The sequence below is a fragment of the Callospermophilus lateralis genome, chromosome 18 (genome assembly GCF_048772815.1).
Source record: "Callospermophilus lateralis isolate mCalLat2 chromosome 18, mCalLat2.hap1, whole genome shotgun sequence".
Lineage (NCBI taxonomy): Eukaryota > Metazoa > Chordata > Mammalia > Rodentia > Sciuridae > Callospermophilus > Callospermophilus lateralis.
The window spans coordinates 34,597,685-34,621,112 of record NC_135322.1 but is presented as its reverse complement, the minus strand read 5'-3'; the positions used below and the strand labels follow the sequence as shown (position 1 = coordinate 34,621,112).

The following is a 23,428-nucleotide window of genomic DNA, read 5'->3' as shown; positions in this document are numbered from 1 at the left end:
ATCAATTTAACTTCACCAATTAACATTTCTTAAAATGGGTATTTAAATTTATATACTTAAATTTACACGACCTAAATTCTTAAATAACCAATGGAAAAGTGAAATAGACACAATGATATTCCAAAAGACTGTATCCACTAAAGACAATGTATACTTTATTGTCAAAATGTTTCTAAATTTCTGCAGTGTTCTAATCATCTTCAAGGCTGTGTAACCTTCCATTAAATAGATACACTGTGACTTACTAAGCATTCGCTCTACTAGCATGAAATATTTCAGATTATAATAACCCTTCAGATTCTCAGTTCTACCTCTGTAGATTTAGCCAAATCAACCTACCTACTTACCTTCCTTCCTTCCTTCCTTTCTTTTTGGATAGATTCTCACTAGGTTGCCAAGGCCAGTCTCAAATTCCTGGGTTCAACTGATCCTCCTGCCTCAGCCTCCTATGTAGCTGGGACTACAGGCATATGTCATTGTGCCTGCCTAACCAACTTTGGATCAAAAAGCTGGGGCTGGGGCTCAATGGTAGCGCACTTGCCTGGTGTGAGTGAGGCACTGGGTTTGAGTCTCAGTACCACATGTAAATAAATAAAATAATGGTCTATCAACAACTAAAAAAATTATTAAAAAAATTTTTTTTGGGAAAAACTGTACTATACTAAACATGTACAGACTTTTTCCTTGTCATTATCCCCTAAACAATAGAACAACAATTATTTACATTGTACTGAGTGGTACAAATAATCTAGGGATTACTGAAAGCACAGGTAAGGACATGTGTAGGCTGTATGCAACAATGATGCTATTTTACATACAGGACTCCAGCATTTGAGGATTTTGAAATCCAAGCAGGGTCCTGAAACCAACCAATCCCCTGTGGATACGGATGGCCAAATGGACTGGGATATCTTAATTCCTCAGACAGACATACTGGATCCAAGGGTACAAGCACATTGATAAGTCCTAGACACCATCCCATTTTCCTTTCCAAGATGCTCCCATTCATTTAAAAATCTCACTAACAACTTCTTTGCCCAAGAATTTAACTGCAACTTTAAACTATGTCCTTTTAAAGAAGAGGAGGGGGTCAGTCAGGGTGGCACACAACTGTAATTCCAGTTACTCAGGAGGCTGAGGCAGGAAGATCCCAAGTTTGAGGACAGCCTAGGCAACTTAGTGAGAAGTGAGAACTTGAATCAAAATAAAATTTTAAAAAAGGTCTGGGGATGTAGCTCAGTAATATGAGTGTTTTTCTAGCACTGACAAGGCCCTGAGTTCAATCCCTAGCACCACATGCACACATATTCACACACAAACACACACATATGCACATAAAAAACAGCAATTTTCTCATTTTATAGATGTAACTCATGGATTCCTACATTTGTGTTCCATTTATTACTACTAACAATGTATATAAAATTGTTCCTCTTTGTGTGTGTGTGATACTCAACTAAACAAACCTTTGTCAGAGTAGATTCAAGCTAAAAGAGACTTGTTTCTTTCTTCTCATGTATGTAGAATGCCTGAAGATGAGGCTTAGAAGGAAATTAGGTTCTACTTTATGTAACTGCTGCTCAGAACATTTCTCTGCTTATTGTTATCAAGCTGACAAAAAGAATCAATTCAGATGAAATGTTATGACATCTGAGATTTGCTTTCAAGTAACCACAGAGAAAGGGGAGAGTGAGTGGGAAACAGATGAAATCAAACAGATTACGACAGGATCAATGATAACTGTGGGGGCGGGGGAGGGGGTACTCAACCTTGGCATGTGTTTAAAACAAACACATTAAACAGCTTTCTTTATATATTTGTGGCTATGCTATTAAATAATGTGATTAAGGGTTTTAATTCTAAAAGACTCCAGCAGAAACCACTAGGCAGCGTAAAAGACCACACTGACTCCACATCTCTATTCCTGGCACGCGGGACCATGGTGCTAGCACCCCACTGGCACTTGACGCTGGCTCGCTGAACCGCCAGCATGTTAATCAGCCAGGCCACTCAGGTAGGTCAAGACTTTAAAAAGCAAGTTTTGCTGTAAGTAAACACTGCACTTTATGAGCACATTTTTTTTGTGTGTGTGTGAACCCAGGACCTCAAACATGGTAAGCATGTTCTCTACCACTGAGCCCCTCTATTAAAAAAAAAAAAAACCTTATATAAAAATAAATGCTCTACGTAACAATATTTACTCCCTTAAGGAGTCCCTGGGAGCCAGGCTGGAGACGGGCAGCAGCACACAGGAATGCCTTCTTCCTACCCATGCCAGGGCCTTCACCAGGCTGCTGCTCTCTTTGCCTTTCTAAGAAAGTGCAGGCACTCTGTTCCCAAAGCCTTCTTAGCCAGCCGCCTCCTCTGCTCCAGGCAGGGATGAGATGCATGTCTCTACAGAAACCACTCCCTCAGAAACCTAGACCCAGCCCTGTCACTGTTCTCAGCACAGGCCTCACGACCACAGCTGTGTGGCTCTGTCTTCCTGAGTCGGAGGAGCGGTTCCTGAAGACAGGAACCATGTCTTAATGGTCCATGCTCACCATCAGGAGCACAGTCAAACGAGCACCTGCATGAATAAAGCCCGATCCTCTGTCCTCCAGAGAAACGTTCTCCCAAAGTCTGCTGAAGGTTTGTCTTGGCTGAAATGATTCCTGACCCCGACTCACCCTCACCCCCACATCATGCCCACCAGCAGAGGCACACCACAGTCGTCCAACCTTTGCTCGTCAGCAGTGGGTAGAGGTTTGGCCTGTCATTCTATTAAGGCTAAACACTTAAATAAGAGGGACCAGAAAACAAGGGACAGTCTGGCAAAGAACAAATTCCTTTAGTTTGAAGACAATCTGGAAGATAATGTGGAACCAAAGAGAGAGGCACAAGATTTAGGAAGACAACTTTTTGTTTTTTTTTCTTTTGTACTGGGGATTGAACCCAGGGATGTTTGAACACTGAGCCACAGCCCCAGGCCCTTTGTACTTTGAGAGAGGGTCTCGCCAAGTTGCTTTGGGCTTCACTAAGGTGCTGCAGCTAGCCTCAAGTTTGCAATTCCCCTGCCTCTGCCTCCCAAGTAACTAGGATCGTAGGAGTGCCCCACAGTGCCCTGCGATAACTGGGTTATTTCGGAAGCATTCCAAAATAATTGGTCTGTCTCATCTGAGATTCTCTCCTACATGCAAATTTCATTTAGGCAAAAAGTTTTTTTTTTTTCTCTCTCTTTGGGAGAGACTTCTGATGTTCTAATGAGAATCAACGGGAAAATATGACTAACTTTTATTGAAGTTCACTTTCTATAGTTCACTTTGCTACAGTACTTTTCTATAAAGCTCAGGATTAACCTGTTGAAAGAAAACTGCTGTATTAGTCCATGTTTTGGAACATCAATCTGACTTACTGGAAGTAAATCGGAAACAAAATTTTTCCTTCTGACTTTTCTTTTGTGAGGAATTTCTTCCATTTCAATGTCTTCAATCAAATCATCACCATTAACATTCTTTAACATCTCCTCAGTCTCTGCCGCAGTCTTTAATCTCTGAGTTTCAGCCTCCTTCATCCGAATAACTATTTCGCCAGCATCCATTTCCAAGACTTCGGATAAGATCTTTAGTATGGCATTTATGATCTCTGCCTGACTCTTAGACGGAATGACGTCCTTCAGATTCCAGATTGTGCCTGTGAAAAAAGGAGCACAAGGACACGGCCTCGCCTGTGAGTCTTACGGGGACTCCGTTTCCACAGATGGTCTCCAGGCTCAGGCGTCATTTTGAAATGTCTGGACCCCAGTCCCTTTGTTCAGCTTTTACTAACTGTCCAAAGGTACTGCACAGAGGCGGCACCTTTGTTAGGACCCTTGACCTTCACTTCCTGCCTCGGCACACAGGCCTTTCTCTAATTCAGACCTAGCAGCAGACCCAGAGAAGGCCTACCAGGTTTCTGGTGAAATGAAAACCCGAGTCGCCTTGTTTTCTTTCATCTTAACCCACGTCGCTCCCCTGAGTAGCTTTTTATATTCCAAGAGTGGAACGGAATGCACCAAAACTCCAAGATCTCACATACAAACCAAAAAGCAGGTTCCTGGTATTTTGCTTATCAAAACAGAACAGGAGCTGCCATTAAGTAGTCAGATGAATGTCTTTGAAAAATGACTGCAACAGAACACGAGGCAGAGGAACTGCAAGTTTGAGGCCAGCCCTTAGTAACTTAGCAAGACCCTGTCTTTTTTTTTTTTTTTCTTTTTGGTGCTACTGGGGATTGAACCCAGGTGCTTTACCACTGAGCCACATCCCTAATCCTTTATATTTTTTATTTTGAGACAGGGTCTCCCTAAGTTTCTTAGGGCCTCGATAAGTTGCTGAGGCTGGCCTTGAACTTGTTATCTTCCTGCCTCGGACTCCTCAGTTGCTGAGATTATATGCGTTTGCCACCATGCCTGGGTAAGATGGTAAATTTTATGTTATGTATATTTTACCACAGTTCAAAAACAAAACAAAACAAAACACACACAGCTGGATGTGGTGGTGCACTCCCAGTGGTCAGGAGGCTAAGGCAAGACAACAGCAGAGGCCAGCCTGTACCTTAGCAAGACCCTGTCTCAAAATAAAAAATAAACAGGGTTTGGGATGTAGTTAATTCCCAGAACTGGGAGAAAAAAAATGTAAAAACCCACAAAAAACCTCTAAGATAAAATGACCTCTGCAAAACCAAAGGGCAAAAGGAAACACATATAGACGTTGTATGCAATACATGAATACTCAACAGAGCCTCAGAGCAGTTCTTACTTCTGTATTCAGAGATACTAGGATGAAAAGGAGGGGCAGGAAGAACTCATGGAAAAGTAAGTGGCTGTGTCTTGGATACCTGGAGTCAGTCTCTCTCTCTCTCTCTTTTTTATATTAATTTTTTAGTTTTAGATGGACACAATATCTTTATTTTTTTATTTTTATGTGGTGCTGAGGATTGAACCCAGTGCCCCACGCATGCCAGGTGAGTGCGCTACTGCTTGAGCCACATCTCCAGCCCCTGGAGTCAATCTCTTAATGCATCAGTGCGTAATTAAGAAGAGGTACTGATAAAACATGTCTTTATCAGACAACAGCAGTTTGTTACCATCAAAACAAATCTCTTCTAATAGACTTCATAACTATGGGCAACTACGTGAATTAAGGGTCTTCACTTAAATATACAATTTCAGGACAGATGTAAGCACAGAAAACCCTAATGCGGTGAAATGAAAGAAAGACTGAACTTTGGGTCCCACCTCTATTAAAAGTTACCAAAAAAACCCACACTGTCTCATTTGGCTAAATGTTACCTGCTACCAATGTCTTTAATAAAATGTATTCCATGGAACTGACAGGACAGAGCATTGCCAACTCCAGCACCTGCAACGCTGTAGCACTGAAAGATTTCAGGAGCTCTGGGTTATCTTCAGTCACTGTCTGCAAACAGTGTGCTAGAAGACAAAAATGCGATACTTAGAAACAAGTGAATTATGACTCGGATAATTTAAACCAGTACAACTCATCAAAAGTGTGCATCTTTAAAGCTTCTATAGACATATGTAGCTTTGTAGGATACATACACTTTTCCTCAAGAATGGGAAATGCAAATGAAGCCTTCCAAACTCTCCCTGCAGTACACGATATTTTTTTCCCTAATTCTTTATAGATGTATACTTTAATTAAATAAAATTTAAAAGGCTCTTAAGTGTGGCAAATTTCTATAAATTATAAATGTTTCTAATGGTCTAACCTCAATTTATATACTTATCACGGATCAGTAGAGCACAGCTTATGGACCAAATGCCTGTATATGGATCAAACTCTTGCAGCTCTGTTTTTGAAACAAACCCTAAATTTTGGGAAACTCTGGCTTCCTTTCAATTCATCATGATCTTAAAAGCTAGGGTGCTTTCTAGTGAAATGATAGTTCTTTGAGGAAAAAAAAATCATTTTTCATAAAAATATGAGCAAATTGAGAGATGGGTAAAACATTAATTGCTGTGTATTTCATTTAGCACTTCTTCCCTTACATTAAAACAAGACAATGGATTATAACTTGCATTACAAAACATTATTGCTACCATAATACAAGTTCAAAAGAAGCTATATTAATATACAGGATAGGATCTTATAAATTTACTTTATTACATCTAAGCCTTGTTTAGCTTTTAAAACAAAAGTAAAGACATTTTTAAAAAATAATCATCACTTTAGTTAAATACAGAAAGAAAACAGTCTAATAAAATACAAAGTAACTTTACTCCAACACATTCAAAAAAGCCCACTAGAGGAAAAAGAATAAACAAACAAAATAAACAAAAATTCTACAAGAATAAAAGTACAAAGATAGTTTTTCTTTTAAAACTTAAAAATTCATTTTCCTAAAATTCTCTTATAATAAAAACCATCCTAAGATTAAATTACCTACAGATTTCCTAAACAGTTTAACTGTTTTTTGAAATCCTCATTTACTTATAAAACTACCCCAAAGGGCTGAGGATATAGCTCAGTTGGTAGAGTGCTTGCATAAAAGGCCTGGGTCTCAGCACCACAAAATAAATAAATAAATAATAAACAAACAAACAAAAAATTACTCCTACCAGATTCCATTTTGAAAAGTTCATTTTAAAATTTTTTCCAAAAGTATTTATACTCTTTCCCCCTTTTTCTCTTCTCTTAGAGCCAGGCATGATGACGCATGCCTGTAATCCCAGTGATTTAGGAGGCTGAGACAGGAGGATTGCAAGTTCAAGGCTAGGCTCCACAACTTAGAAAAGCCCTAAGCAACTTAGTGAGACCCTGTCTTAAAAACTAAAAAAGGGGGCTGGGATGTGGCTCAAGCAGTAACGTGCTCGCTTGGCATGCGTGGGGTGCTGGGTTCGATCCTCAGCACCACATAAAAATAAAAAAATAAAGATGTTGTATCCACTGAAAACTGAAAAATAAATATAAAAAACCCCCCAAAAACAAACAAACAAAAAAATCTAAAAAAGGCCAGGTGCGGTGGAGCATGCCTGTAATCCCAGCAACTCAGGAGGCTGAGACAGGAGGATTGCAGGTTCAAAGCTAGTCTCAGCAATAACGAGGCCTTAAGCAACTCAGTGAGACCCTGTCTCTAAATAAAATAAAAAATAGGGCTGGGAGTGTGGTTCAGTGGTTGAGTGCCCCTGAGTGTAATCACCAGTTAAAAAAATAAATAAATAAATAAATAAAAAAGGGCTGGGGATGTAACTCAGTGGTAAAGCACCTCTGGGTTCAATTTCCAATAGGTGTGTGTGTGCCTGCGTGCGTGCGTGCGTTCGTGCATATGTATATGTATGTGTGCGTGTGTATTATCCATTAGAGCCAAGAGAAGCAGAAAGCTTTTCTCCTTGTCAGGAGAAAAGCAGAGTTAAATAAAAGGATAGCTGGATACCTGCAAAGCTCTTCATCAGCTCCCACCCAGAATTCTGTAGAACTGCCCACCCTGCTGAGCCAAGGGTCCCTCATGGCTCCAGTCCAACATACAGAAGGTGGGGGACCAAGGCAGTTGAAATTGTTGGACTTCGTACTCCTGCCTCATGAAAGGGGCAGGCCTGAGTGAAAGTTCAATCATTCTATTCCTCTCTCAAAAAACAAAACAAAAACAAAAAGAACAAAACAAAACAGCACAGGCTATCAGTTTTCTGCCCGGAGTGTGAGACAGTGCTACAAGACATTTAAGTTTAGACTCCAATTAACTTTGGATCAAAGGCCTGGAAGTTGTGGTTACTGTTTTTCATAACTGGAGATAAAACTTCAAAATTTAATAAAGGCTTCTAAGCAATAACAGTCTAGAAACCACATAAGCTCATATAATTACCTTTCTCCCTTTCACAGCAAAAAGCAGAATAATATGAGTAAGTAAAGAATTAATCACAGATTTTAAAAGATTCAGAGCAGAATTCCTCGGGCACACATTCATATGCAATGAGACCCAAACTGCTCCTGCAGAATAAGCATGCTGCGTCTGAGTACAAATTTTTGAATAAGGTTACACATGTATTTAATAAATATCACCTTTTCTTCACTTACCTACTGAAATAGCCAGGTCAACATTGGTGGAAAACCTACTTAAATACTTTAATACAATCTCCAAACACCCTTCTTTGTTGAATATAGATACTGCTCTACTACTGCATTCACTAAATTGAAGGGGGGAAAAAAAAGTTTTACTATTCACATTTTAACATTAAGAAATCAACCACAGAAACCCCCACACAGAAAAACAGAACCAAAGAGCTGGCATCAAAATCCCCCACTTGATAGATGAAGTAACAAATGCCCATTCACATTCGCTGCCCATGAAAACTAGTTGTCTAGTTTACTTCCATCATGGGTGGACTTTGGTCCATCTCTTTACCATGGAAGTTCCCTTACAGCAGTTTAGACTGGAGGAGATTTAGAAATCATTTAATGCAACTCTCCATTTACAGATGAGAAAACCCAGGGTCTAAAAGGTAAAGGGATCTATCTGGAGATCACACATCTCATTAGTGACAGTGGCGGCCCAGTTTTCCTGGGTCCAGCCTGCTATTCTTTCCACATAAGCACAATAAAAAAGCTCACGTAAGGACGAAAGGTTTCTTTTCATACAGAAAGCACAGATTTAAGAAAATTTATATTTTATCCATTTCTTCTACAATTATAATCTCATCAAGTGGAATATGCAATCTGCAACAGAGATAATTACTCTAATAAATAATTACATTGGAAATTACACTGCCTTTTAATAAAAGAATCAGAGAGCTATCAATGTTACTAATGAGCATACACACTAAATACAGGGTAAACAGAGCTGATTATAATAATCTTACCCATGTTTCCTCCGTACATACCACATACACACAGGAATGCTGATGGGGCCAACAGAGCTGACTGCATTATTACATTAAAGCTGTTCTCCAAGAACAATATTTTCTGTCTGTCTATTTACCTTCCTCCCTCTAATTATTGTGGCACTGAAGTTAAACCAGGAAAACAAGGCATACACGAGTAAAGACAATGTAAAACAGAATCTATGAAACAAAAGTATTAACTTGAAGGTAATTATGAGAGTAAGTATCTTTATTGCAAAATGATAAAGATAGGGCTCATAGGTGTTTGAGAAAGAGAAATCACTTTAGACTATATTCAGGCTATTTTTCTAAGTAATTAAAAAAAAAAAACTTTCCATGTCAATGATTTACAGGGGTTGGAGGTATAACTCCCTGGTACAGGGCACGTTTAGCATGCTCCAGACACTGGGTTCAGAACCCAGCATCAATCAACCGATGAACTATCTGGTGCACAGAAAATAGCCCCCATCAGTTTGCTCCAGTGCCATTTCCTTACATCCTATCCCCCAGTATCTCTGTTGGGATTCCTGTGGCAGGTTTAGGATGAAATCACAGGCCAAGTTCAGACGACTACGGAGACAGCTTTTCAGGATTCAACTTAATGTATTCTAAGAAACACCTGTGCCTTTCTGAACTAAGGAACTATGACAGAAACCTGTTATAATTATGGACATAAAAAAGGGGAGAAAAAGCAAATCAGTTTGTTTCTAGCCACCTCCATTCCTAGCAGCAGGTAGGCTCTACCCCCAGGGCACTAAAATCACGGAATGGAAAGTGCCTTCTCCCCACTGGGGCCAAAGGACTCTTCTTGTGTGTGTACTTCACACTCCAATGATCACTGCCAGGAAAGAGGAGTCAGGCACCAAGGCTCGTGGCCCTCCTCTCATTCCTGACACCAAGGCAGGTAGGCACTGGGGCGACACTGTGAAGGCAACTGCTGCCTGGGACAGGAAGGAAGGAGCTGAGGCAGAGAGAGGAACACCAGGTGCTAATGGCGATGATTCCTCTTATTTTAGTCAGCAGCCATCCCTGGAGGGACGAGATATAAAATGAGAAAAGATGCACAGAAGCTACGAGGAAGAGGAGGGCAGGAGGGCTGATCTCAGGTCCCCGATACGTCATGGATGCACTGGCCTAACCCCGGGAGCAGCCCACTTGAGAAGCATCTTACCATATATTCCACAGCACGTTCACAGCCTCATTGGCTATGTTCTCAATAGAATTTTTGCTCTGATCTTTTTTCTCCTGTGGAGACATCTCATTTGAGTCCAGTCCAGCACTACACTGCAACCAAATATCATGATTAGCACCCCGGTTCAAAAGAATAATTAAACAAATAGTGAAGAAACACAAAAAACAAAACATTGGAAACGACAGTGGTTAACAAGCCTATCCATTCTCAGAAGCACTACCATTCCCACAACCTTGCTTCCCTTTGGCAAGAAATATGGACAAGAGGGCTGCGGCAGTAGCTCATTGGTAGAGCGCCCGCCTCACGCATGTGAGGCATTGGGTTTGATCCTCAGCACCACATAAAAATAAATAAAGACACTGTGTCCAACTACAACTAATATATATATATGTGGAAATATGGACAAGAAAGGTTCTTAAATCATTGGCAAACTAGATAGAAAACATTCACATTTTAAAATGTAAGAATAAAATCAAGATAAAGTATGGTAGCTTATGTGAAAAAACAGTAAGAAAGGCAAAGAAATGTTAAGAGCTAGATCTGTATAGCTCCTAAGGCACCATTCTAAGCACCTGACATATATCAATTATATGTGAACCTTGGAGGTGGATGACTAGCATGCCTAACCTCATTAGATGGCTAGGAAACTGAGGCCCTGGGAGGTTGCTGAAGGTGCAGCTTAGCATGTGGTGAGGCCGGACCAGAGCCGGCACCCTCTACCTCTCTGCAACCGCAGTCCATGACAAGAGCTTCTCAATCTAGGTCTCCTCTATCATTCCCATATTTGGATCAGATGATTCTTTGTTGTGAGAAGACTGCCCCCTGCGTTAAAGGAGGGTCAGCAACATCCCTGGCCTCTATTCACTACGTGCCAGCAGCAACCCTTACCCCTCCCCTCCAAACTGTGACAATCTGAATGTCTTCAGATGTTGTCAAATGTTCCCCGTGGAGCAAAATCACCCCCAGTCGAGCATCATTGCTCTAATAGAAATAATACTGATGCCTGGCATCAAAACAAAATCTTGGGCTGGGGCTGCAGCTCAGTGGTAGAGCACTTGCCTAGCACGTGTGAGTCCCTGGGTTCAATCCTCAGCACCACATAAAAATAAAAAATAAATAGAATAAAGGTTTGTGAAAAAAAATTCTTAAAAAAAAAAAAAAGGATAACTTTCAGGTAGCCCCCCCCCCTTTTTTTTTGGAGAGAGAGAGAGAGAGAATTTTAATATTTATTTTTTAGTTATTGGCAGGCACAACATCTTTGTTTGTATGTGGTGCTGAGGATCGAACCCGGGCCGCACGCAGGGCAGGCGAGCGCGCTACCGCTTGAGCCACATCCCCAGCCCCTCAGGTAGCCTTAAATGAAAGTTAATAGTTAATATAGAATAGTGGACGGGGATGTAGCCCAGTGGTTATACACTTGTGTAGGAAGCACAAGGCCCTGGGTGAATGTGAGAGTGTGAGTGTGTGTGTGTGTGTGTGTGAGAGAGAAAGTGGGCGTTCCTTAACCACCAAACTATACCATGTGATAAGAACTGTGTGATATTAAACATAAAAACTCAATACGATCTTCGTTAGTTCAAAAAGTCTGTGTCCTGGCTCTGTCATCTATAAAATGAGGATAATAATACCTGCCTATTATGGCTTGGATATAAGGTATTCCCCCAAAACTCCTGTGTTAATCCAGGAATATTCAGAGGTAAAATGACTGGATTAGGAATGTTATAAGCTAATCAGTCCATCCTAATTTGAATGGACTGAGTGGTCAACATGGCATGATGTTCTGGTCCAGAACAACGAAGCCAGCTGACTATGGACTGGACCTGAGAGCCAAAATGGACTCTTCCTCCTCTAAGTTGTTCTTGTCGGGTATTCTGATTACAACAACAAAAAGCTGACTAATCCACGGCTGCAGCCTGGGGGTACAGTTCAGGGCAGGGCACTTGCCTAGCATGCACTGGCCCTGGGTCTGATCCCAGCACTGCAAGAAAAAGAATCCTGTCTCACAGGATTGCTGTGAGGATTCAATTAACATGCACAACATAAAAACAATACCTGGTACATAAGATGCAATCAACACACACTTAACTATTTTCACCGTATAAAATTTAAAGTCTAAAAAATGGATATAAGAAATCTGCATAGTTTTAGGAAGGTCTTTTCCAACTATCATATAAATGTAAGGAAACAGGGTCAAAATAAGAGAGATTGGGATCAATGATGAGAGTAGATCAGTGTTTCCAAGAAAATAAATAAAATTTCTGTAGGATGTTTTGAGGAAAGACAAAGAACACTATAAAGTACTTTAAAAAAAATTCCATCTTAGCTTGCCTTCAAAAAGCAACGTTTGGAAGCTGCCATGCAGATACCTTAAAAACTGCATACCTCTTTTAGCAGTGCCACCAGAGGAGTCATGACGTCCTTAGTTACCATGTCATCGCAAATTTCAAAGCCTCCACAAGCACTGAGGTTTCTACATAAGAAGTTTAAAATATGTTTTACTTTCATTTCACAAGCCACAAAATACTATTAGGCCCTCAAATTTATTTCTACCTTTAACCATATGTACATTTTTCCAAAGGAAATCTTCATTATTTCTGTCATATGCTGCAAAACCAATCCATAGAATTCTACCCGTTCTGGTCCTTATTCTACTAGATGTAAACCACTAGTTATTTTACTAGATATTCTACTAGATGACTTTATTATTTAGCAATTTAACTGAGGTAGCACACAGGTGCTTGGCTAAAGGAAAGGGAAAGGGAGAAGACTTTAGGAAAGTGAATAAATTACATCTTGTATGAAGGGACCATTTCTTGCAATCAAGACTGCAAGAGGGGTTGGGGTGGGGCTTAGTGGTAGAAGATTTGCCTGTCGTGTAGGAAGACCTGGGTTTGATCCCCAGAATTGCCCAAATAAGACTACAGGGGCAAGAGCAGGTGAGGCTACTGGGAATTACACAGTCTGAAGTAGCCCTGGCTACATTTAATTTTAATTGAGAAAACACTGCTTGCCTTCTGAATGCACAGCTTTGTTCCAGCTCTAAAAACATAGAGATAAGTCAGAAGATGGCCTTAAAATATTCCAGGTGCTCCTGGTTTGTATTAGGGGGAATGGTAGGGCTTTCCACATGCCATTTTCTCCCCAGAGGTAGAAGGATGTTCAACCACCCTCTATCAAGTGGGCAATTCCCACTCATCCTTAATCTCACCTCAAACATCATTGGCTCAGGTTTTTCTTCCCTGAACTACTAGTTATATCCTCTCAAAGAAAGCATCTTTTGCACTTCCTACTGGTTGGAATTGCAAACTTAATGTAATTGGTTTGATTAATGCTTGTCTACCTCAATAGATATTCATTAAAGAAAGAAATTATGCCTGCCTTCCTCATTACCCCATGCCCAGACCCTAGCCAGTGCCTGGCACATAGTAGGCATGTGATACAAAATTGCTATCAGTAATGGAAACATAAATAATACATATACACAGAAATGTAAGAACAACAAATCATTACTTCTACTCTTGCCCCCCCTACAGTCCATTCTCTATACAGCCACCAAAGCAAATCAGACCATGTCACTCCCCAGCTTAGAGTAGGACCTTTGGCTCCACAATACCCTGCACCTTATCCAGCTCTCCCACCAGGGCTCCTACAATTCCCCACTCCTACTCTACTGAGCCCACACTAACCTTTCTGCTGTCTAACCACATCAGTCAAGCCACGTGCTGCCTCACTTCTCTGCTATTGCCGGTCTTCTCATGGGGAATGCTCTTCCCCCTAATCTCCCCATGCCTGGCTCTCTCATTCTTCAGGTCTCAGTTCACAAATGTCATCTAGAAAGCACCCAATTTAAACTTCCCACCGGCAAATCATCATTCTCATGTTTTTCCAGAGCACTTCTATCTAATATCATCTATTTATCATTTTACTAGTTTTCTCTCCCTATCAACGTAGCTTCTGCAAAGATAGGATCTTGGCTGTCATGCTCAAAGTCCTGCCTGCCCTTAGACCAATTCCTAACACAAACTGGAAGAGGTCATACAACTGAGTGACTCTCTGGAGAGTTCCAGGAGAGGAAGAAATGAGAGCCAGTTTTGAAGGCAAGGAGCCTCGCCAGGTGGCTGCTGCCAACCGACAGATGAAATGCGGGGGTCCTGGTGTGTCCTCTGAAGTCTAGATGCAGCGTAGGTTCACATCCCCAGACTCCTGCCACTGTGAGACCAGGAGCAGGTTTTTCCCCCTTCCAAGCGCCTGGGAATGGATCAAGGAGAGTGCGTGCCTGGCAAACATAAAGCGCTGGCTGCCTACTATGACAGCTCAGGCTCAGAGGACAGCAGCGGTGGGCACCACCCCGGACCCTCTCCCGGCTCACCTCAGCGCGCCGGCCGCCGTCTCCCTAACAGCCAGGCTGGGGTCCAGCAGCAGCGGCCCAAGTCGGCGCACAGCATCGCGGCGAGCCAGACCCGGGAGCACCGGCTTCTGCTGCACCAGACGGGCCAGCCCCGCGCAGGCGCACTCGCGAACCTCGGCGGTCGGGTGCTGGAGCTGCGGGACAGGAGCAGGGTGTCAGGGGACGCAGTGCGCACGCGCGCGCGGGGCTTGGCGCTGGAGCTCGGTCGGCCCCAGCCCAGTACCCGCTCCCCGGGTCTGGCGGTGTTCTCGCCTCACTCACCTTTTCCAGCAGCTCCGCCGCTGGCCCGTCGTCATCTTCTTCTCCGTTCTCTGCTGCTGCCGCCTCGGCCTGACAGTTGCCGGTAGGGGAGAACTGAGGTCGCTTGAAGCGTTTCGTCCGGCTCTTTCCCATGGCGACGCACGCTGTGGGGATGGACCGAGAAAGGAAAGCAACAGCAGACCGTGGGGGCTGCGGAGCTTGTGATAAGGCCTGGTCGCTGAGGGGTATTCGTGTTCTGCTTAGCTGGGCCGGGTGACGGCCCGAGCACACATGGACAAGGAGCGCGCATGCGTGCGTCGCGTTGGCGGCGAGGAGGGGGCTGGCGCGGGAATTGCGCAGGCGTGTGAGTGGGTGTGGGCGGGGCCAGCCCTGGCAGGAGGCGGAGTCCTGTGCTTTCTCCTGAGAATGACTGGGTCTCCGCCTCCATCCAATAAATGCATAGCTTTTAAGTGAGCTCTGTAAAGAAGGAAAGTTCCGTCTCGCGGTAATCCTATCCTCCAGGAGTTGAGTGTCTACCAAGGGAAATAACATATTTCCAAAACATATTTTAGAAAATAATTCCAGAGATGCAGTTCCCATACAGAAACACAGGCCTAGCAAAGATCTTCTTTAAATATAAGGAACTTTGGCGCTACCAATTTATGTTGAAAGTATTTTTTTTCCCTAAATCTCTCTCTTATCTGGCCACAGATTCTGCGTCTTCCTAGTCCAAGTTACTGTCTTCATTTGTCTCTCCATTTCCATCCTGCCCACCCGCTATCCACAGAGCAGTTGTGTGACATTTTCAAAATATCCCTCCACTTTCACTTTATTTTCACTCCCTTGCTTAAAAAATCTTTCAATGGCTATAGGCACCTCCACTGATTCTGTGGTCAGGGATAGATCTTTTTTTTTTTTTTTTTTTTTGGTGCTGGGGATTGAACCCAGGGCCTTGTGCATGCAAGGGGAGCACTCTACCAACTGAGCTATAGCCCCACACCCAGGTCCCTCTTGAAACAGTTTATACCTTGTTCCTTTGTTACAAAGCACAGGTCAAGATTACAGTCGTGAAACACAGTTTCTTTGTGTAGCTGTACAGTTACCAGCTTAACACCATCCTGTGAGGACAAAATGAACAGTTTCCACACATCACTGTATTTCCAACACTAGCCCAGGGTCTGGCACAAAATTGGCATACAACTTCTTGAATGAATGGAGACTACATAAATCAGGATATCTAGATGGAGTAAAATGATAAGAATTTTGATGAGATAAATCCAAATTCCTGCTTTTCTCTGTGGGGATAAGCAAGAAAAAAAAAAAAAAAACTGTTCAGAAACCATAACTGGTGCCTGGTATGGTGGTGCACCACTGCAATCCCAGGTACTTGGAAGGCTGAGGCAGGAGGATGGCAAGTTCCAGGCCAGCTTGGGCAACTTAGCAAGACCCTGTATTAAAATAAAAAAATTAAAAAAAAAAAGGCTTCGATGTAGCTCAGTAGTAGAGTGTCCCTGGCTGGGTTCAATCAGGAAATAAAGAAAGCTAAATACTACCTTGGACTTCTATTTCTCCCTCTTCACATGTTTGTAATGTGACCTGCTCTGCAGAACATGCTCTGCACCTAAAAACCTGACAGTCCCTTTTGTAGCTGCAGAATCCAGGTGGCCACAGCACCCTGCTATGTAGGGCCAACACCTCATCTCCAGCCACAGAAGCCTCTTCAGCCTTCCCAGAACCACATTTGGACCATTCTTTTCCTAAGCCTGGGGAACTGGAGAGCTCAGAAAACTTCCACTGCTCCCTCTGACATGGATCATTTCCACTTTCCCGGTATACAGTCTCAGATCTATTTACAACAACTGTAGGGACTTGTTGTGGGAGGGAAGGGAGACATTAAAAAAAAAAAAAAAAAAGATGGCCATCCCATTGGACCTGGCCTGTTGTCCTTACCCTCCCTGCTGTTCCATTAGATATATCAAGCATGGGCCCTCCATGTATTTCATGTCCTCTGCGTCTCTCTCTTTTGGAGTTGTCCAAGAATTGTGATCAAAGATGTGCGTGTAGGGGGCCGGGGCTGTAGCTCAGTGGCAGAACATTTTCCTAGCACTTGTTAGGCACTGGATTTGATCCTTTGCACATCTTGGCTGGTGTGTAGCAACTGGAATTCTCAAACATTGATGGATGATGGGGATGTAAAATGGCACAATTGTTTTAGGAAACAGTTTTGCAGTTTCTGATAAAGCTAATATGCAGGCTGAGGATGTGGTTTGGTGGTAGAGCACTTGCCTAGCCTACAAGAGGCCCAGGGTTCCATTCCTTATACCAAAAAATAAAAAATAAAAACTACATATACTTAGCCTATGACCCAGCAATTCCACTCCAAGATAATCCCAAGAAAGGTGAATGTATCCACATAGATTTGTACAAGACAATTCACAAAAGCTTTATTAATAATAGCCCCAAATTGAAAATAGCCCACATGTCCATCAATAGGTAAATAAGTAAATTTTTTAAATAAATAGGAACAAGTTACTAACATGTATTTACATAGATAAAAATCTCGAAAAACATGTTGAGAAAAAGAAGACCAAAAAGATTATGGTATTATATAATTATACTATAATTTCATTTACATGGAACTCTAGAAAAGACTAATGTAATCTATAGAGTCAGAAGCAGGGCAGAAGTTGCCTGGGACCAGGGGTTAGGGGACAGAACTTGACAAAGGAGTCTTTCAAGGTAACAGAAATGTTCTGTATCTTGCTTATGGTGATTGTTACATGGGCACAACATTTATTAAAATTCATCAAACTGTACAATTACACTGGGTGCATTTTATTATATATAAATTAACCTAAATAAAGTTGATTGTTTTGTGTGTATTTTGTGCTGGGATTAAACCCAGAGCTTGCACATAGTAGGCTAGTGCTCTACCTCGGAGTTACACCCCAGCCCCAAAGCTGATTAAAGAAAAGCTCACAGAATCTATCCCTGCTTTGACTGGTTCTCCAGATTCATTGATAATTATAAAGGTCTCCCCTCTCCCTCTTGAGAGCAGGCATCCCTCACTGTGTCAGACACTGCTCTAAGAGCTTTGACAATCCCCTGCAACGTTAATGTCCCCACTTCAGATGTGAGGGGACTGAGGTTCAGAAGCTAACTGATTTTCCTAAGAGTACATGATTTGTCAATGACAAAGACAGAATTTACCTACACAGTCACAATTCAGAGTTTGTGTACAGATTCTCCCTTTTTAAAACATATCTCATTTTTGCTTATTTCAACATGAATGTTATTTTGTTTGTGTGGGTTGTTGATTGATTGTTTTTTGAGACAGGGTGTCCTTGCGATACCCAGGCTGGTGCCCAATTCCTGGGCATGAGCAGTCTTCTTGCCTTGGCCTCCTAAGGAGCTGGAATTATGGGTGCACACCACTACACCTGGGGGTTCTTGATTAGATTGTCACTGTTTAAATTAGAAGGGTAATGCAAGTATTACTCACTTTTGAACTAAGAAGTCCACCAAACCACACTCCTTTCCTGCACAATCCTTCATTTTTCCTGAAGATAATAACTGATTTTTTTCATTATCCTGTTTTCCCATCAATGTCATTTCCCCCAAATGTCTAAACATCTTTATCTATCAATAGTATGTTCCATACTTTCAAACATATCTATTCCAAGGTCTTCCTGGCGGTCTCCCTCCTGAGTCTCTCTCTCTCTCTCTCTAACACACACACACACATATACACATGTGTGTGTGTGTGTGTGTGTGTGTGTGTGTGTGTATATATATATATATATATATATAATTTTTTTTAGTTGTTGATGAACCTTTATCTTATTTATTTATATGTGGTGCTGAGAATCAAACCCAGTGCCTCACACGTTAGTCAAGGGCTCTACCACTGAGCCACAACCCCAGCCCCTGAGTCACTCTTATTGGACTGAGTGCTCTCCAGTTTTTTGTTTTTTTTTGCTTTTTTTTCCAAGTGGGACTGAACTCGGGCACTCCACCACTGAGCCACATCCCCTGGACTGGGTGCTATCTAAAGATGCTACGTGGCACTTGCCCTGGACTTTCACTGTGGCTTATGTGTCGGATTCCCCATTTCCTGTGTGGCTATTAGTACATGAAGAGGCAGTGCTGAAGTTCACACCACGGGAGTGCTGGTTTGCTGTAGAGCCCCTGGCAGAAATCACTGGACATTACATATTGGAAAGTGTTCCTTATGCACAAATGTTAACAGATACAGAGATTTCAAAAACCTAGCTCCTAGGTTGTGTTTCCCCCAAACTGTTACTATTTGAGTTTCCTTTATCTGGATCTTAATTCAAAAATCAAAAGGAAAAGAGATATTTACAGTTGGGAGTATAACTCAGTGGTACAGTATGTGCTTAGTATGTGCAAAGATCTGGTTTTGAACCTCAGCATAGACAGAGAAAGACAGATTTATGAGATAGTTGGGGAAGGTTGAGCTGAATATTTGAAGGTATAAAATTATTGGGGTTTTTTTGTGTGTGTATGATACAGTTATTGTGATTTGCTAAAAAAGTCTTTGTCTTTTGGAAACATTTCCTGAAATATTTCTAGATGAAATGATGTGTGGGATGTTTCAAATTAATCCTTTGTGGGATTGAGGAAATAAGTAAAAATAGGGTATATATAAGAAATAAGACTTGCTATAATAGTTGGGGGGCCCATTATACTATCTTCTCTACTTTTACATGTGTTCAAAAATTTCCATAACACTTTGTGGCTTGATTTTTAAAATGGTGTTCATGGTAGAACAGGGGAAAAAAAGGTCTGATATTAATACATAATTTTAGGAAATTTAAAATTTAAAGATCAACTCCTAGCAAGGATATATTTCTGTTCTGATTTACTGACCAAACTTATAGTAGATTTATTTTATTTTTCCTACTCTTATTTAAACTACAAACCTTTCAAGAACCCGCCCCCACATTCACACACATACCAAGCCAGGTGCAGTGGCTCTTGCCTATAATCCCAGTTACTTGCGAAACTGAGACAGGAGGATCACAAGTTCAGGGCCAGCCTGGGAAACTTAGACCCTGTCTCAAAATAAAAAGGGCTGGGCTGGGGATGTGGCTCAAGCGGTAGCTCGCTCGCCTGGCATGCGTGGGACGCTGGGTTCGATCCTCAGCACCACATAAAAATAAAACAAAGATGTTGTATCCACTGAAAACTAAAAAAATAAAATTTTAAAAAATTCTCTCTCTCTTTAAAAAAAAGAAAAGAAAAAGGGCTGAGGATGTAGCTCAGTGGTAATGTGCCTGTCTAGCATATACAGGCCCTAGGTTAAATCCCCATCTACTCAAAAAGAACCCCCAAAACTATATGAACAGCATGATATAATAAAATTTTATGATGTAGGGTATTTATATACAAACACAGTTTAAATACCAAAGTAAGGTTTATTCATTCAACTGACAGTAACTGAGCATTTCCCACATGCCAGGTACTCCTGGGTGTTAAAGACACCGTGATAATCTGATTTCTGTTACTATAACAAAACACCTGAGCTAATATACTTAAACAGAAGACAGGTTTATTTTAACACAGTTTTGTAGGTGTCAGTTGCTTTAGGACCTGTGGCGAGGCAGCACATCATGACAAGGAGTGTGTAGCGGAATAAAATGCTACTTACCTCATGGGCAGGATGTGAAGGAGGGGTTGGGGTTCTAGTACCTGCATCAAGGGCATGCTCCTGATGTCTGGGAGAACCCCCACTAGGCTGTGTATCTTAAAGGCTCTACCACCCCTCATGCACCATGGGCTGAGATCATGCCTTCAATACAGGGGTCTTGGGGAACACTTCTTCAAACCATAGAAGATACATATATGACAAGAACTTAGAATAGGGACTCAAGATAAAAATTTGTAATTTAAAAAATGGAAAATTATATTTCTTACATATACTACTTAATTTATCCCTTAAGATGATTCCGAAAGATAGTTATTAATAGACCTAAGTGAAGAAAGTAGGGTTTGGAGAGAACAAGTCACTGGTCCAAGTGTTTGATGGAGGAAACCAGGACTGTAATCCAAGTCAGTGCTAAGCTGGGGGGCTCCGCCACACACATCCCTACACCCTCTTACCTGTCAGCTAGCGCTGGGCTGTCTGGAAGCAGCTTCCTAGTTTGCATACAGATCAGGGCTCCTCAAAGTGTGACCCTTGAGCCTAGTGGAGCAGAGGAAAGAAAATGGGAGAGGGGAGGAAGGATGGAAGGGGAAAGGGGACATCATGAACTGAAATTGAATTCCATGATGTATGAGTTTGTTGGGATGAACTCAACTACTACATATAACTATAAAGCTCCAATAAAAATATTAAAATAAAAAAGTATGTTCCTTGGAACACTGCTTCTGTTGCAATACTCCAGCAATCAGGTGAACAGAAATCTTTGCCTGATTAAACAGATTATTTAAAACATATTGGGTACCTTAGAATTTTGGAGTCCAGAAAGATTGGCTCAAAAACAAAAAGATTGGCTCAGAAAAAAATAGTCCAAAGCCTTGCCATACAACTGGTTTGAGGAGGAAAGTGATGGCACCATCCCTGAACATCACTGAGTGCCCAGCAACATGCCTGTGCCCCAGATGCAGGGTGCTGGGGGAGTTTTCTGTTTGTCACCGGGAGGCTGGACTGACTGCTGGCATCGCCCAAACCTAGTGAGGCCACTCAAAAGGAGCTGGGCAGACAGAAACCATGTCCAACATCTGGATTCACCATGAATGATAACAAGTCTTCAATGAAACAGCAAGGATACGGGCAGGCCAGGCACACAATGACAGGGCCCCCAGGAGTGTTTTAGAACGTGAGGGATCCCTAAGGGGAAGAGGTCATCACTTGGTGTGACCAGGAGGATCACAGGTTGGAGGCCAGCCTTGGCAGCTTACCCAGACCCTGTCTCAAAAAACAAAAGGGTTAGGGGTGTAGCTCAGTGATAAAGCACTCCTGGGCTCAATCCCCAGTGCCACAAAACCAAACCAACCCCAAACTTAGTAACAAAGATCCTCTTCTTTTTTGCCTCTGACACAAACTTACACAGCAAACATCAGTTGTACCCGAAACATCCATTTTAAAAATGTTTGTGCTCCATGATGAAGCAGACAAGGTGGATTTCCTGTTTTTAATGGGGGAGGAAAAGGAGAGGGAAGACAGAAAATGTACTTACCTTATAGAAGGATAAACAGAGTTTGGATTCTGAGGGGAAACAAGAAATTTCTGTTTCAACAGGACAAAGAGTGTTTAAACTCAGCTGACGAAGGCCGAGCCTTTGTCACAGAGGAAGCTTAGTCTGCAAAATACCATCTAAGAGGCTAGTTCTAAGGGAGCAAAAACCCTCAAAAAGCAGCATTGTCAGGTAGTCACCAGCTTGATTGCTTTCAGTGAGGTTACCTGAACCCCAAGATGCCACTTTAGTTTCTTCTTCATTAGAGGCCAAATATTCATTTAATCCACTATTCAAGAATCTGCTTAGTTCAAAACATAAGCAGAGCTTCCTGCCCAAGGATGCCACAAAGGAAGCATTGTTGAAGTCCCCCTTTGCGGTGCCATTGGGTCTGTCAAGTCTCCTCCAGAGCAGGAACAGCTGTGGAAGCTCTTTATTGGAGGGTTGAACTTTCAAACGACTGATCAGTCTGAGAAGCCATTCTGAGCAGTGGAGAACACTCTGCGGCTACATGGTAATGAGGGGTCTGAACACTAAGTGCTCCTGGGACTGTGGGTCTGTCACCCCTGCCACTGTGGAGGGGATGGATGCAGTATGAACATAAGGCCTAACAGATGGAAGAGTGTGGAACCAAAGACCCTCAAAAACCAGGGACTACTTAACTGTGAAAACAATCTTTGTTGGTGGCATTAAGATGGCACTGGAGAACATCACCTACAAAGCTTATATTGAACAATTTGGGAAAATAGAAGTGATTAAAATCATGACAGACTGTGGCAGTGGAACTTGGATGAGTACGCTGTTAGATTATTGTCACTCAAAAATATACTGTGGAGCCTGGGTCCCAACTAGGAAGTGAGGAGAGCCCTGCCAAGCAAGAGATGGCTAGTGCTTTGTGTGGCCAAAGAGGTCAAAGTGGTTCTGAAAACTTTGGTGATGGTCATAGAGACGGCTTTAGAGACAATGACAATTTTGGTAATAGAAGAAACTTCAGTGCTGGCTTTGAAGTCAACCATGGTGGGCCGGATATGGTGGCAGTGGACAGAAGCAGTTTGGAGGTGGTGGACCCTACAGTGATTTTGGCAGTTACAACAATCAACCTTAAACTGAAGGTAACTGGAGGGAGAGCTCTGGTCCTTATGGTGGAAGAGGTCAATACTTTGTCAAACTATGAAACCAAAGTGGCTCTGGTGGGCAGGTGCAGGAGCCGTGGAAGTGACAGATTTTAATTACTGCCAGAAAACAAGCCTAGCAGGAGAGGGGAACCACAGAAGTGACAGTGAAGCTCGAAGTTAGAGCACATTTGTAAACTGAGCCAAGCACAGTGTGGCAGGGCCTAGCTGCTACAGAAAACGTTTTAGACAATGCTCACATATGTTGGCAAAAAATCCCCAGGACCATATTTGTGACTAATTGTATAACAGACTATTTTTAGTTTCTGTTCTGTGGAAAGTGTAAAGCATTCCATCAAGATTTTTAAAGCACATTTAAAAATGTTGGTCATCACAATTAAAATGTTGCAAAGTTACAAC

The 23,428-nt window shown here is 42.1% G+C and overlaps 1 protein-coding gene across 1 annotated transcript in view; it reads right to left on the bottom strand.

The window, feature by feature from the left end:
* Heatr3 (HEAT repeat containing 3) overlaps nucleotides 1–15,018 on the bottom strand; it is a 33,322-nt gene extending 18,304 nt beyond the window's left edge. Inside the window, exons 1-7 of the mRNA XM_076838757.2 lie at nucleotides 14,719–15,018; nucleotides 14,419–14,591; nucleotides 12,432–12,519; nucleotides 10,029–10,141; nucleotides 8,055–8,164; nucleotides 5,312–5,452; nucleotides 3,395–3,672 (exon numbers count right to left, since the gene is read on the bottom strand). Coding sequence (XP_076694872.1) covers nucleotides 3,395–3,672; nucleotides 5,312–5,452; nucleotides 8,055–8,164; nucleotides 10,029–10,141; nucleotides 12,432–12,519; nucleotides 14,419–14,591; nucleotides 14,719–14,850 — 1,035 coding nt within the window. The 5' untranslated portion in view covers nucleotides 14,851–15,018. The remainder of the gene's footprint in view (nucleotides 1–3,394; nucleotides 3,673–5,311; nucleotides 5,453–8,054; nucleotides 8,165–10,028; nucleotides 10,142–12,431; nucleotides 12,520–14,418; nucleotides 14,592–14,718) is intronic.
* Nucleotides 15,019–23,428: the final 8,410 nt, after the last annotated feature.